Consider the following 13,302-nt stretch of genomic DNA (forward strand, 5'->3'; position numbering starts at 1 on the left):
CAGTGAATGATGAGTATGGTGGACTACGATACCGTCCACATATACCATCCTGACACGCCACTGCTGCACTGCCACAATATCACATCTAGCCTTGCAAGTCTCATTGCAATATTCAACCACAAACACATCACTCACTTAATTATCACAATATTCAATGTTATAGCTACATACATCATTCACCCACACTGAATTTCAGATTACATCAATACACACCACATGTAGAGGGCTGAGAATACAATGCATGTAGGGGTACATCTACACATCTAAATATCCACATGATTTTCCCTTCATTTTCTTTATATACCATACCTATGAATCCCACCTACATGTCAGAATTCTCTGCTGCTGTTATTTAGGTGAAGAACTCCGTAGTCCGAGTGGAGTTCTCTGCTAACCATGAGAAACAGGAAAGGCTATACAAAAACGGAAAATAGGCCATTCCACAAACATCAAAAGACCACCACACAATTTTCCTCCTGGAGTTGAAATCCCCTAAATGGCTGTGGATCAAGAAGAAAGGGTTCCTAGTTTCGCCCAAGAGGAACTGGAGCGTGTATGGGAGAAGGTCCTCCAGAGCTATCTTCAGTTCTTTGAGGGGACCGCACACCCTGGTGAGTAATGCAGTGTAGAATGAGATATGGCAGGGCGTAGCCTTTGTGCAGTGGGTGATTGCACCCAAAAAGTCAGAGAATGCCACGACCTCTATAAGGACCTCCTGCACTGCGCAAGGCTGAAGGGAGAAGATTTGCTCTGAGTATCTTCCGAGCCTCATAATTAGTACCCCAAGTTCTCCCCATTGCACAGAAGGGTATATAAAACAGCTTGGCAGACCTTCCACAGACAGCAAGGAGGTGCAAGTCTTGAAATCATTACTTTATATGTAGATTTAAATGTTTGTGGTATAACATCTTATGTTTGTGTTTTCAGTCCAAGTTATTCATATTAACTGCTGTCCTATAAAATGTGAAGTTGAACAAATGCTATTATTGTAAATACTTGTTAATTATATTATAATTTTCCTTTTCATTATTTTTTTATTCAATGTACTGTCATTAGGTTTGTAACCATGTCTACTTTCTAGGAGGTCATGAGGCCAGTGATTGCCTGTTATCGGGTGATTTCTCAGATCCTTCAAAGGTGGCGACAAAGGTAAAGGCACATCAAGAGATGCAGGCTGTCCAGCATAAAGAGTTCTGCTGCCTGCCCAAAAGCAGCCATTTCTAGTTGGACTTGGTATATATTTTCAGAACAGTTTGATTTTTTGTATTATCCCCAATGGACATTGTATACAAGTTGGTCCCAGACGTTCTCAATGAGTATTTTTTGTTGCCCACACCGGTCCTCCATGTTGAGTTTTTTTCCCTCTACTCGGACATTATTTTTATTTCTCCTCTTCGAAGGACAGTTGACCTACACACAAAAACCATGCCCCAATTATGTTTTTTTACAATATTTTTTTTTAGTTTAGAGATATTTGAAAAACTTAATTTTTTAACCCTAGCATGGATCTGTTCTAACACTTTTGTATATATGTAGGTATGCTGGTAAATGTAACAGAGTGTATTGCTGTAAGGGTTAACGTCAATTCACCACCAAACAACTTCATTTCGGTTCGAAGAACCATAAAAGCACACATATGTGAACAAATACAAAACTTTCATAAAACACAGTAAATTACAAAACTCAGTTTGCTGCAATGCAATTGATTGAACTACTACAAATTCAAATTGCGACCTTTAACACAAATGGTTTGTTGGATCCAATGGAGTGCCCTCAATAAAATATTTACATACTAATCCAAGGTGCCAGAAAAGTTAAAACGTCAAGAGAAAGCCCTAAAATGGCTACTCATGGGTCCGTTATGCCATGCAAATGAGACTCAACTCCACTGGCCATCACAAAGGAATAAAGTGCATAGTGCAATATATCTAATCTCCCAGATATGTTAATTAATCAACAATCTCAAATATAATACATTACATTATTCTTAAAATACCAATCTTCAAAGCCAGACGACACACAGGTGAAAGATGCAGGTGATATTTATTAATAAATGTGCCTCAATATACATCAACAATGGTGGGTTGGGTGATCAGAGAAGACAATGAGTAGAGTATAAATTATTCATGGGGGTGGTGGATGTGTCCAAGCTGTAAAGTAAGGGCTGTGATGAGGGAATATGGGAGGTCATGCTTGTGCACCGTTAAACAATACGGTATCCACATTAGGTTGAGGGTCTGGTTGTGATGTGGAAGCAGGTGAGTTTGTGGGAGTTGCAAGTGAGTTGTTGGTAGAGTATGTGGGAGGGGTGGGCCTTGAGGATTGGTGTTGTTCCTCAGCAGACTAAGACACATGACTTTACTCTGCAGCTTACACAGGCCGCAGCATCATATAACCTGCATTATCTATATGGCCAAGGCATTGTGCCTTGCATCCTCCATTGACAAGCATAGCCATTTCTGGTGCAACTGCACCACATCTTGAAGACTTCTGAATGTTGCAACATGGATCCTTGTGAGATGCCCCTCTGTGTTTCGATGTTGTGGAGGTTCTCCCCCATTTGACGACTGCTACTGGATGAACTGATGCTTCTAGAAAACAGGATTGGCACATGCCAACCTCTCCCCCACTTGCATTGCCATCTGACAATGGAACCATTTTATCCATTATATTGAGGGTTCACTTCTGGGAGGTTGTGTGTGGGAGAATATTGAAAGAGGGGGACATACTCCACACAGTGGTTTCTTCTCCCTAATAAGAACAAGAAAAGACTAAAGTTGTTCTGTATTTAAAGGTGGAGTATTGGAGTCAACTTAGGAACCTGTAGGCTAAGGGCTGGTATGCAGAGAGTCAAGCATCTGTGGCTTTGCATTTCTTATCAGAGGACTTGCAACATAGGAGCTCTCTAGGAGGAAGACTGCAAGCCAGCATTGAGGTCGTTTTTCAGATGTTTTCCTAAGTGGGAGCAACAATCTCCTTCTCCTCCTTAGATTTTATATTCTTTGACTTTGACCCATGGCAAGAGAGAAAAGGGAGAAAAACAGACAAAGTGATGAAGGGAGAAAGCAGAATTGCAATAGAACTTGCAAGAGTGAATTGAAAAGTAAGGATGGTGGAAGAAAGAGGCATAAGGTGGAATCAAGACTCTGTATTCTTGGTAGTACCACTTTGGATCCCTGCACCTATTTTTATATAAATTAAGCACTATTAGCATAATTAGTTCAGGTTCAAGTGCTGTCTACAACCTTTAAAGTAGCATACTGCTCGACTCTCCATTGTCAGTGTTTTGTAACCCGTTTGACATCATCTTTGCTTATTTAAATGGCCTCACACTTGTATATATAGACAGGGAAGACAGAGGAAAAGAGAAGGATTTTGTGATACTATGTTTTAAGTCCCCATGCGTTAAGAGGAGACACATTTTTGTCCTTGGAGGTTTTATTTCTCAACAAATTTCAAAGTTTTATGGATCCCAATAGGGCTTTTTTGCTTCTGGTCAAGGTGCTCTAGATAGCGTTTATCTGTCAATACTACCTCAGATATTAACTTCCCAGACACCAAACAGTGTTTTGCCACATTTCCTATTGTCCTGCTATGAAAAACGATTGCTATGAGACTCTTCTCATCTAGAACTTGAACCATGCATCTCTGTAGGACTTGTATTTACGGTAAATTGTTGTCATCTTGGTAAACCGCGACGTACCTTGCCCTGAATTTTAGACGTATGTTTTATAGGCAGTACATTGGTTGTTACTAAAAAAATGGCAACTCTCCTCATCCAAAGGGGGGAATTTTGAGTTAAGTATTTTACAGCGAAAGCAATACGATAGAATCTTTACATAAGTCCAGACCTTGTTAGTGTCTTATACTTGCATGTTTACTTTAATGCCAAGACAACAAGGAGACAGACCGATGACTCTCAGTGAAATTACTGCATAGAGTTTTTGACCGTGTTTCTTTCATCCACATTTTAGTACTGAGGAGATGGGAGGCAGGCTTGTGGTGGATTTTGAAAACACCTCTAGGATAAATGCGATGCTCCCAGGATCTACCCTGTTAAATGCACCTCAAGGACAGTCACCTATGCATTGTATGAATAAACTGGTGAATCTCCCTTCTGTAAAGGTTTATTAGATGTCTGTGTGTTCCAATGATGTTACTCAGAAACCCCTCCAGTAAAATCCAGGTAAGTGGTTTGTTTCCTTCCCATGAAGCTTGACTCCGGCACCCTCTAGGGACCTCTTCATCATTAGGATTAACCCCTCAATTCTTAGTCTGCTCATATTTTCTTCATTTATAAGAGAGTCCATCAACACAAGGAATGTGCATTAGACACATGTGAAGAGGAACAATTTCCTTTCTATTTTTTATATTTTAAGAAAAATAACTTAAAGAAACACCAGAAAAATGTATGGAGCTCCATTGCCTTACCGCCTTTATTGTTTTCTCTCTTCTGAAAGAGAGAAAATAAAAAGAAACTTTCCAGGTGCAAATAATCCCATAAAAAACCAAAACAGTGCTGTCACTTTAAGCCAGCAAGACTCACCACATTCCAATATGCATCAAGGTAGCAGATGATCACTTACTGAAACAATACTTACTGACGTTATATTTATTTTTAATATGAATATCATTTATATAATTGATTCTCATCCCCAAGATGTTCTTTACGAACACAACATTTTGCTGGACAGCAAAACCTTAATAAAAAGACAGTTTCAAGTTCTGTTTCAATAAATGCATTAGAACAATGAAAACTGTTTTTAGAGATGGAGAACTCATATTTCCAGTAACTATTATGCAGAAAGTATTAGCCAAATCATTTCAATGTAATCACTGGAAGACAAAGGAGATGCAAGAGACACCACCTCATCTGAGGAACTAATAGAGTGGAGTGAAAGGGAGAAGTAACATGAACCTCCTGAGGGTCTGTATCCACTATAAGAGTTGAATGTAACCAATGCAGAATGCTAAAATATTATTTTGATGTTTTGACTGAGAGTGCATTTCCAACTATATGATGGTATTTAGGATGGGCTTGAGATGGCGTTGGTGGAGACATGACTGGCTGAGAAAAAGCTGCTAGCGGCCACTAACTCTAGAAGTGAACCTGATTGACTGGAACTGTCCATTTTGGGGGCTGAGATTAAACAACTGATACTTTGTAACTGCCATACCAAAAGGATTCACAATATTCTCTATAACAGAGAAGGTTATGGGTGAATTTTGGAAACTGAGTACCCTGGAAGGTAATCGAAGCACCCCATGATATCACATAACCTCAGAGGATTGGTACACTTATTTTTCCAATTTATGAGGTTTGTATAGGTGAGATATTGATAGACAAATGCTGTTAACATTATGTTGTAAGACTGTTTTGGAATATTACTATCATCATCTAAAAAAAGATTCCTTATTTCATGGTTTCCTCAATTTGGAGATGTGTGTGTGGGCTGGAGTGTCTGGTATGGTGATGTTAAAGAGTTCTTGAACATCTACATGCACCCACTAACACAGACCCTAGTGCATTCGTTATCTTGTAACCCCACCATACACGGGCAATGTTCAGATCCACATTCAACTAGACAACAGGCCTACAAACTATGTCACCAGCTCTACTTACCAGAACCTTGTATCTTTCAGTTTGAATGAATGTTTCTTTTGACATGACGGAGCCAAGAGAGAAAACCTCATCCTGAGGGAATCCATATTACTGCTGTTATAGTGCCCCACTAATGTAACAGGCTGCAACCTAAACCTAACAGAAAGCTAAGAACTCATAACTCATATTCTATTCTGAACTCTCATTGGACACCCCAGCCCCCTTCCTCCGGTTAATGCAGTAGTCAGTTCTACCTTGCAAAACGTTCAGTGCCAGAGCTTATGTCGCTAATTGTTTTCAGTAAAAATATATATTTTTTTGCAAATATGTAAAAAGTTAACAAGACTCGGGCCCTTCGCCTTCAGACTTACTTCCAAAAGAATGCCTCATGGATGCATGTTAAATTATGTTTTCGTTTTAGTTCTACTATGCATTTGTTTGCTGTGACATCCTGTAGTTAGTTAGCATATGTTAGATTCTTTAGGTGTCCCAATGTCACTGGTGTTCAACAGGTATACTGATCTTAATCCGATTATATTGCTTTCACCAATTGATCTCCATTTATGAAAGGGGTTTGAATTCCTACATATAAGGCCACAGAAGTTAGCTAGGCCAGGAACTTATAAGGCACAACTTTAGAACAATGTGAGTAACAGCTTCAAATCAATCAATCAATCAATCAATCAGGGGTTTGTAAGGCGCACTACTCACCCGTGAGGGTCTCAAGGTGCTGAGGGGGGAGGGAGGAGAAGGTCCGGATTAATCAAAGAGCCAGGTCCTGAGGTCCTTCCTGAACATGTGCAGGGTCGAGGAGCGCCTGATGTTCACCGAGAGTTCGTTCCAGGCTTTGGCTGTGATGTAGGAGAAAGCCCTCTCTCCTTCTCTGTTTCTGCGGATGCGGGGTACCACTGCCAGGGCGAGGTCGGCGAAGCGGAGGTTCCTCTTGGGTACGTGGAGGGATACTCTCTCGTTGAGATATTTGGGTCCGATGTTGTTGAGGGATTTGTAGGCGTGGGTGAGGAGTTTGAAGGTAGGTGGCGGGTCATGTGTTTGTGCCGCGGTGTCCCGAGGATGAGTCGGTCTGCGGCGTTCTGGATAGTTTGGAGTTTGTGTAGAAGGGTTTTGTTGATTTCGGCGTATAGGGCGTTGCCGAACTCCAGTCTACTGGTTATGAGCACATGAGTGACGGTCCTTCTGAGGTCGGGGCGATCCATTTGAAGGTCTTGCAGAGGATTCGCAGTCAGTTGAAGCTGGTGGAGGCAACGGCATGGATTTGTCGGTTCATGGAGAGAGAGGAGAGTTGAGGATGATGCCAAGGTTTCGTCCGTGGTCTGTGGGGGTGGGTGGATTCCCGAATATGGAGTGCCACCAGGTGTCGTCCCAGGCAGAGGTGCAGGGTCCGAGGATGAGGACTTTGGTCTTCTCTGAGTTGAGCTTCAAACAGCTGTTCTTCATCCAGGCTGCCATGTTCTTCATTTCCTCCTGGAAATAGTGTCTGGATTCTTTGTGAGTGAGAGGATGAGCTCGGTGTCGTCGGCGTAGGATACAATGTTGAGCCCATGATGTCTGACGATTGCGGTGAGGTGGGCCATGTAGATGTTGAAGAGCGTGGGGCTGAGTGATGATCCTTGGGGTAATCCGCAGTTGATATCTGTGGGTTCGGAGAGGAAGGGAGGGAGGCTGATCCTCTGGGTTCGGCCGGAGAGAAAGGATTGGATCCAGTCGAGGGCGGCTCCTGTTATCCCTCCTTCGTTAAGTCTGGCTGCGAGTGTGCAATGTGAAACGGTGTCGAAGGCTGCGGAGAGGTCTAGAAGGATGAGGGCCGCAGTGTGTCCCTGGTCGAGTAGCATGCGCATGTCAGTGGCGGCAAGGAGGGCGGTCTCTGTGTTATGGTTGCTGCGGAATCCAGACTAGGAGGTGTCCAGGATAGAGTTATCTTCGATGAAGGCGGTCAGTTGAGCATTTACAAGTCTCTGGGTGACCTTGGCTGCGAAGGGAAAGAGATTGATGGGCCTGTCCGTTTTCAGGTCTGTTGGGTCATCGTAGGTTTTTTGAGAAGGGGTTTGACCTCTGCCCGCTTTCAGTCATCTGGGAAGATGCCGGATAAGAAGGAGGCGCTGATGGTCCGCCTAGTTCGGGAGAGATGGCGGCGGTGGCATGTGGAATATGTGCGGATGGCAGGGTCCATAGGGGCTCCTGAGTGGGTTTTCTTCATGGTTGCGGTGATGTATTTGATGGTGGCGGGGTTCCAGGTCATGATGGATGGCTTATCGGCGGCGTAGAGGGGTTGGGGGGTGGTGTCCGGTGTCTGTTCACTGAAGTTGTCATAGAGGGCCATGATCTTCTGTTCGCAGAGTTCCTGGGAAGTTGTGACGTTCGTGGCTTCGCTGGGGGGCTTTGCTTACTGGGGTATGATGTTGAACAGTTCCTTGGTGTTGGTAGTGTTGGTCTCTTATGAAGGTCTGTCTGGTGTCTCTTATGTGCTGGTGGTATTCCTCTAGGGCACTCCTGTGGTTGTTCCGTGCTTCCGTGGTATTTCAGTTTCGCCAGGTTTTCTCTAAGCATCTGCAGGAGGGTCTGGCTTCTTGCAGTTCCGTGGTGAACCAGGCGGCCTTCAGAGGGCATTGCTTGGCGGGGTGGCGGAGGGGTGCCAGCTTGTCGGCGCAGTCGAAGATCCAGCGGTGAAATTCTATGGCCGCGGAGTGGGCGTCGGTCGTTGCGCTGGGGGGGTCATGGAGGAGGGAGGAGCTGAGGTGTTCCTCTGCTACCTTGCTCCAAGTTCCTTCGCGACGGGCGCGAGGGGGTTTGGCTGCCGTGGTGGTGATGAAGGTGGAATGGATGCAGTGGTGGTCCATCCAGGGTGGCTGGGTGGTGTGACTGAAGCGGAAGTTCGTCCATCCCGCGAAGACTGGGTTGAGGGTGTGTCTGGCTATGTGAGTGGGTGTGTTGACCAGCTGCTTCAATCCTATGTTGGTGAGGAGAGTGGTGGAGTCGGGGCGTCATCGTTGTCGAGGTGGAAAATCAGGTCCCTGAATAGGATGTAGTCCGTGGAGGTGATGGCGTGGGATGCGGCGAGCTCGGGGATGGTACTTGCGGACTGGGAGCGGGGTCCTGGTGGTGTGTACATGAGGGTGCCACGTAGCGTGGTCCTGGGGCTGGTCTGGATTTGGAAGTGGAGGTGTTCTGTGTTGGAGTTGGTGTCACTCTTGCTGGATTTGGAGTGTCGGAGGGGGGTTTTGTGTGCGATGGCGAATCCTCCTCCAGGGCGGTCCTTTCTTTGGATCTTGTAGTCGTCGGGAATGGCAGCGGTGATGTCGGGGCAGGATGTGGCGTTAGTCCATGATTCCGCGAGGAAGGTGACGTCGGACAAGAGGGTGTCAATCAGGTCCCAGATCTCTAGGGCGTGTCGGGGCAGGGAGCACACATTGAGGAGTATGCAAGTCAGGTTTCTGGAAGTGCGAGCATCCGATGGATCCAATGTAGACTGAAAATAGCAAAGTAAGATTAAAACCATACTTAGTCTTACAAAATTGAAAAAAATGCACTTATCCCTCCGGTAATGTCTGGTAAAAATTATAAATAATTATTATAGCAAAGAAAAGTCGGTGCCCTGCTATTAGTGGCCAGTCTTTTTGTTATTACAGAAGTGTCTAAAAGTGATGTGTTTGAGCAGTGTAAATGCTCAGTACTCAACAGCAAGGCCAAGAATGTTAGCCAGAAGTCCACTTGTTAACAAAGGATGGCATATTTGGCAGACCATGGACATGGATTTGTAACCCTGGCCTTGATTTGGACACGGTAATGATGGCACATCTTGCATAATGCTGTTGAAAGTAAAGTTTAACTAGTGAGACGTGGTTCTCAAAGTTGACCGACACTAGCATGGGTGGAATAAACACTAACTAATACTTGAGAATATGGCTCTAAGACAAACAGGACAGAAATATTTTAATCCGTCTTGACCACAGGCAAGCACTCTTGGGAGCATTGGGAGTTTTAATGCTCATCTAAGGCTAACCATTTGCAAATCAGTCTTGGCTTCTTCCTCACTTCCCCAAAAAATAAGCAATCCAGCCAAATGGCCACAGCCCCATGCTGAAAAGCACAAACAATATGTTACATCACCAGTTGTGTATAGGAAATGGAATCCAGTACCTAAAGCAAGGGCAAGGACAATCCACTGTGCCAACTTTGTATCCTATGCACTTTGTACAACCAGGGCTCTGGCAGAAGGCATGTTGAGGGCTTCCCTTAGTGAATAGGACCCCAAGAAATTGAAATGCAACCAATCACTGGGACAGTTCTTTCAGGCCATAAAATATACTCTATATTGCATTTATGAGAACACACTGTGAATGCATCAGACGATAAAATAAAATTAGCCTCTAAACCGCTTACCTGAAGATGTTTTGAAGATTTGGCAAGGGAAGTAAATGCTTCATGCTCTTTTTCTTCTATTACGATGAACTTCCGTTTCTATGGGAAAAAACTACTTTAAGTTGTATCCAAATTAAATATTATATAAATCACAGGTAAGGAGATCGATACGCTTCTAACCCTTTACAGAACTCTGAACCTAACAACTGTGTAATAATTTACAATTTCTAGTATTTGTATGAAATATAGACTTCTTTTATGGAATTGCATAGATTGCTGGGAATTGGCAATAACAGTGCCACTTTTCTCCACTCTATAACCAAAAGATAGGACTTGCCAACTGTGGGCTCTTTGATGTCTGTGCACTTTGTTTAGAGTTTACTCTTTAAAGATATCTGAGTACAGAGTAGACTAGTATATGTAGTTTTCGTTCTAAAATCTGCCTAAATAAGTATGTCATTTCAAACTAAAACACCCATCGTCTTACAAAGTGTGCTTCTAACGTTGACCTGCATCGCCTACACTCATAAATACCAAAGAAGGTAAGGTGCAGTGTTTGAAATTAATCTAAGCCGGTGTCTTATGACAACCCTGCAGCTGCAGAGTGGGAGATAAACAAGATTTCTGCTGTACCAATCAATAAATATCTGGAGGCATCAGTGACATGAAAGATGAACAAATATTGATACTCTGACAAGAAAAATTAATGGTGTTTACAATCCTTTCTTTCTCTCTCACTCAATCGCCTTCCCGCTGTAAGATAGGTTCACATTTTTGAGACATGTTTCTGCACCCAGCACATTTCAACAGCAGCTTGGAACGACTGTTACCTGAGGTGTCCCAGCTGCCCAGACCAGTGCCCGTATCTGGCTTAGGTTGCACCTCACCCCACCTGTCCCTTGTGTCGTTGTGGAGCAGGCTGGGCACACCAGAGCTTTTTTGACTGCCCTGCCCCATCCCCAGCCCTCTGAAGGAAAGCATGTGCTCCCACAGCAGGATTTCGAGGGATGCTAAGATTGGTCCGGGGAGGGCAGAAAGTTCTTCCTCTTGTCCAGCAGGTGCTGTTACCTGGTTGATCCTGCCAGTAGTATATGTCTGTCTCAAGTATTAAGCCATGCATATTTAAGTACACACGGCCGGTACAGTGAAACTAAGAATGGCTAATTAAATCAGCTATGTTTGCTTTCATCGTCAATCTGTTATTTGCATAACTGTGGTAATTCAACTAATACATGCAGATGAGTGCTGACCTCCCGGGATCTCTGCATTTATCAAGTCAAGACCAATTTGGGCTCGCCTGTCTGCTTTGGTGACTGTAGATAACCTTAAGCTGATCGCATGTTCCTGTGTCAGTGATTATTCATTCAGATGTCTGACCTATCGACTTTCTATGGTACTTTCTGAGCCTACCATGGTGCCCATGGGTAACATGAAATAAGGGTTCGAGCTAGAGTAGGAAAAACAGCGACCACATCCAAGGAAGCCAGTAAGTGTGCAAATTAGGCACTCGCGACTCTGGGAGGTAGTGACGAAAAATAACAATACAAGACTTGTTCAAATGACTACACTTTAAACCCTTTAATGAGGATCTATGGTGGATAAGTCTGGTGCCAGCAGCCACTGTATTCCTGTTCCAAAAGAATATAATAAAGGTGCTGCAGTTTAAAAGCTCATATTTGGATCATGAGATCGAGCTGGCGGTCCACTGCGAGCCGAGCTACCGCCTGCCCCAGCTCCTGCCTCTCGCCACCCCCCTGATGATGTTGAATGTCCTAGGTGTCCAAAAGAACTCACATTGAAAAACTGAGAGAGTTCATTGTAGGTTGTTCACCTAAATACTTCAGCTAGGAATAGTGCAATAGGACTCGGATTCTATGTTGCTGATTTCCAGTACTGGGGCCATGATTAAAAGGGAAGGTCGGAGGAATTTGTATTGTGCCGCTTTAGGTGAAATTCCTGGACTAGAGCAAGACGAACCAAAGCGAAAGCATTTGTCAAGAATTATTTAATTAATCAATACCGAAAGACCGAGGTACAAAGATGATCAGCTACTGTAGGAGTTCCGGCCATAAATGAGTCTAGTGATCCAGTGGTGTTATTTCCATGACCCATCTAGCAGCTTCCAGGAAACCAAAGTACTTGGGTTCTGGGGAAATATGGTTGGAAAGCTGAAGCTTAAAGCAAGTGACAGAAGGACACCACCAGGAGTGGAGCGTGATACTTAATTTCACTAAACACAGGAAACCTCACCTGCCCAGAACACAGAAAGCATTGACAGATTTATAGCTCTTTCTCAATTCTGTGGGTGGTGGTGCATGGCCGTTCTTAGTTTTTGGAGTGATTTGTCTGGTTAATTCCATTAACCAACAGTAGTCCTTCAAGCTAACTACTTACGCAACCCCCAGTGGTCAGTGTACAACTTCTTAGTGGAACAAGTGATGTAACCACATGAGATTAATTAGTAACAGGTCTGTGATACCTTTAGATATCTGAGGCTTCATGCATGCTACACTGAACAAATCAGTGTGCATCTACCCTTCGCTGACAGGTGAGGGTAACCTGTTGAACTCTGCTTGTGATAGGTAGTCCAATTATTTCCCATGAATGAGAAATTCTAGCTCTTTGTAAACACATGCCCGTAGCTACTACCAACAGTTGGTTTAGTAAGGTCTTTTGATTGGCCCTTTTGGGGTAGTCAACGCCCATGGCAGAGCATGAAAAAGACAATCGAACTTGACTATCTAGAAGAAGTAAAAGTCGTGATAAGGTTTCTGATAGTGAACTGGTGGAATGACCATTTACAACAGAGCAGTCCAAGCGACTGATGGTGCTGGTCCAAACTCTCGGCCATCTCCTGGATGGACATAACCGCAGATTCTGGTCTTTCCTTTATGTGCTGGTTGGTGGAGGGGTTGGGCGAGGACCGGCACAGAACCGCCTCCTCAACCACAGGATGACCTGACGGACAATCAAGGGACCTGAGTGAGTGAAGCCGGCCCCTCCGGAAGGGGCACAATGCAATAGACAGTCCTCTCAAGATAGAATCCACGCACACCATTCATAACCATGTGGGAACCAAATCAGTATTTCCCTAGGATGGGACCCCCTAATTGGCCCTGCTGCCTGGTACCTCCCATGCCTGATCTCTGCCTACTCGTGTTTAAGCAACCGAGAAAAGTCCTGTCTTGGGCAAGCAGAGCAGCCTGGATGAGAAGAAGTCGGGACTACGAGAGAACCCTAGGTGCTCTCAACAGAGATTTTGTGCTCCTCTTGGCCAGTACAAACTGCTTTTAAGAGGCATGAGGGAAAGTCACACATTGCCA

The 13,302-nt window shown here is 44.1% G+C and overlaps 1 protein-coding gene and 1 pseudogene across 1 annotated transcript in view; one reads left to right on the forward strand and one right to left on the reverse strand.

Moving 5' to 3' along the window:
• LOC147667214 (5'-3' DNA helicase ZGRF1-like) overlaps nucleotides 1-13,302 on the reverse strand; it is a gene marked incomplete at its 3' end in the record, with an annotated part of 340,063 nt that overhangs the window by 154,614 nt on the left and 172,147 nt on the right. Inside the window, exon 8 of the mRNA XM_086948844.1 lies at nucleotides 10,001-10,078. Within this exon, the coding sequence (XP_086804970.1) occupies nucleotides 10,001-10,078 (78 nt within the window). The remainder of the gene's footprint in view (nucleotides 1-10,000; nucleotides 10,079-13,302) is intronic.
• On the forward strand, nucleotides 11,045-12,779 carry LOC147667215 (18S ribosomal RNA; annotated as a pseudogene).

Source organism: Lissotriton vulgaris, unplaced genomic scaffold, assembly GCF_964263255.1.
Source record: "Lissotriton vulgaris unplaced genomic scaffold, aLisVul1.2 SCAFFOLD_1138, whole genome shotgun sequence".
Classification (NCBI taxonomy): domain Eukaryota; kingdom Metazoa; phylum Chordata; class Amphibia; order Caudata; family Salamandridae; genus Lissotriton; species Lissotriton vulgaris.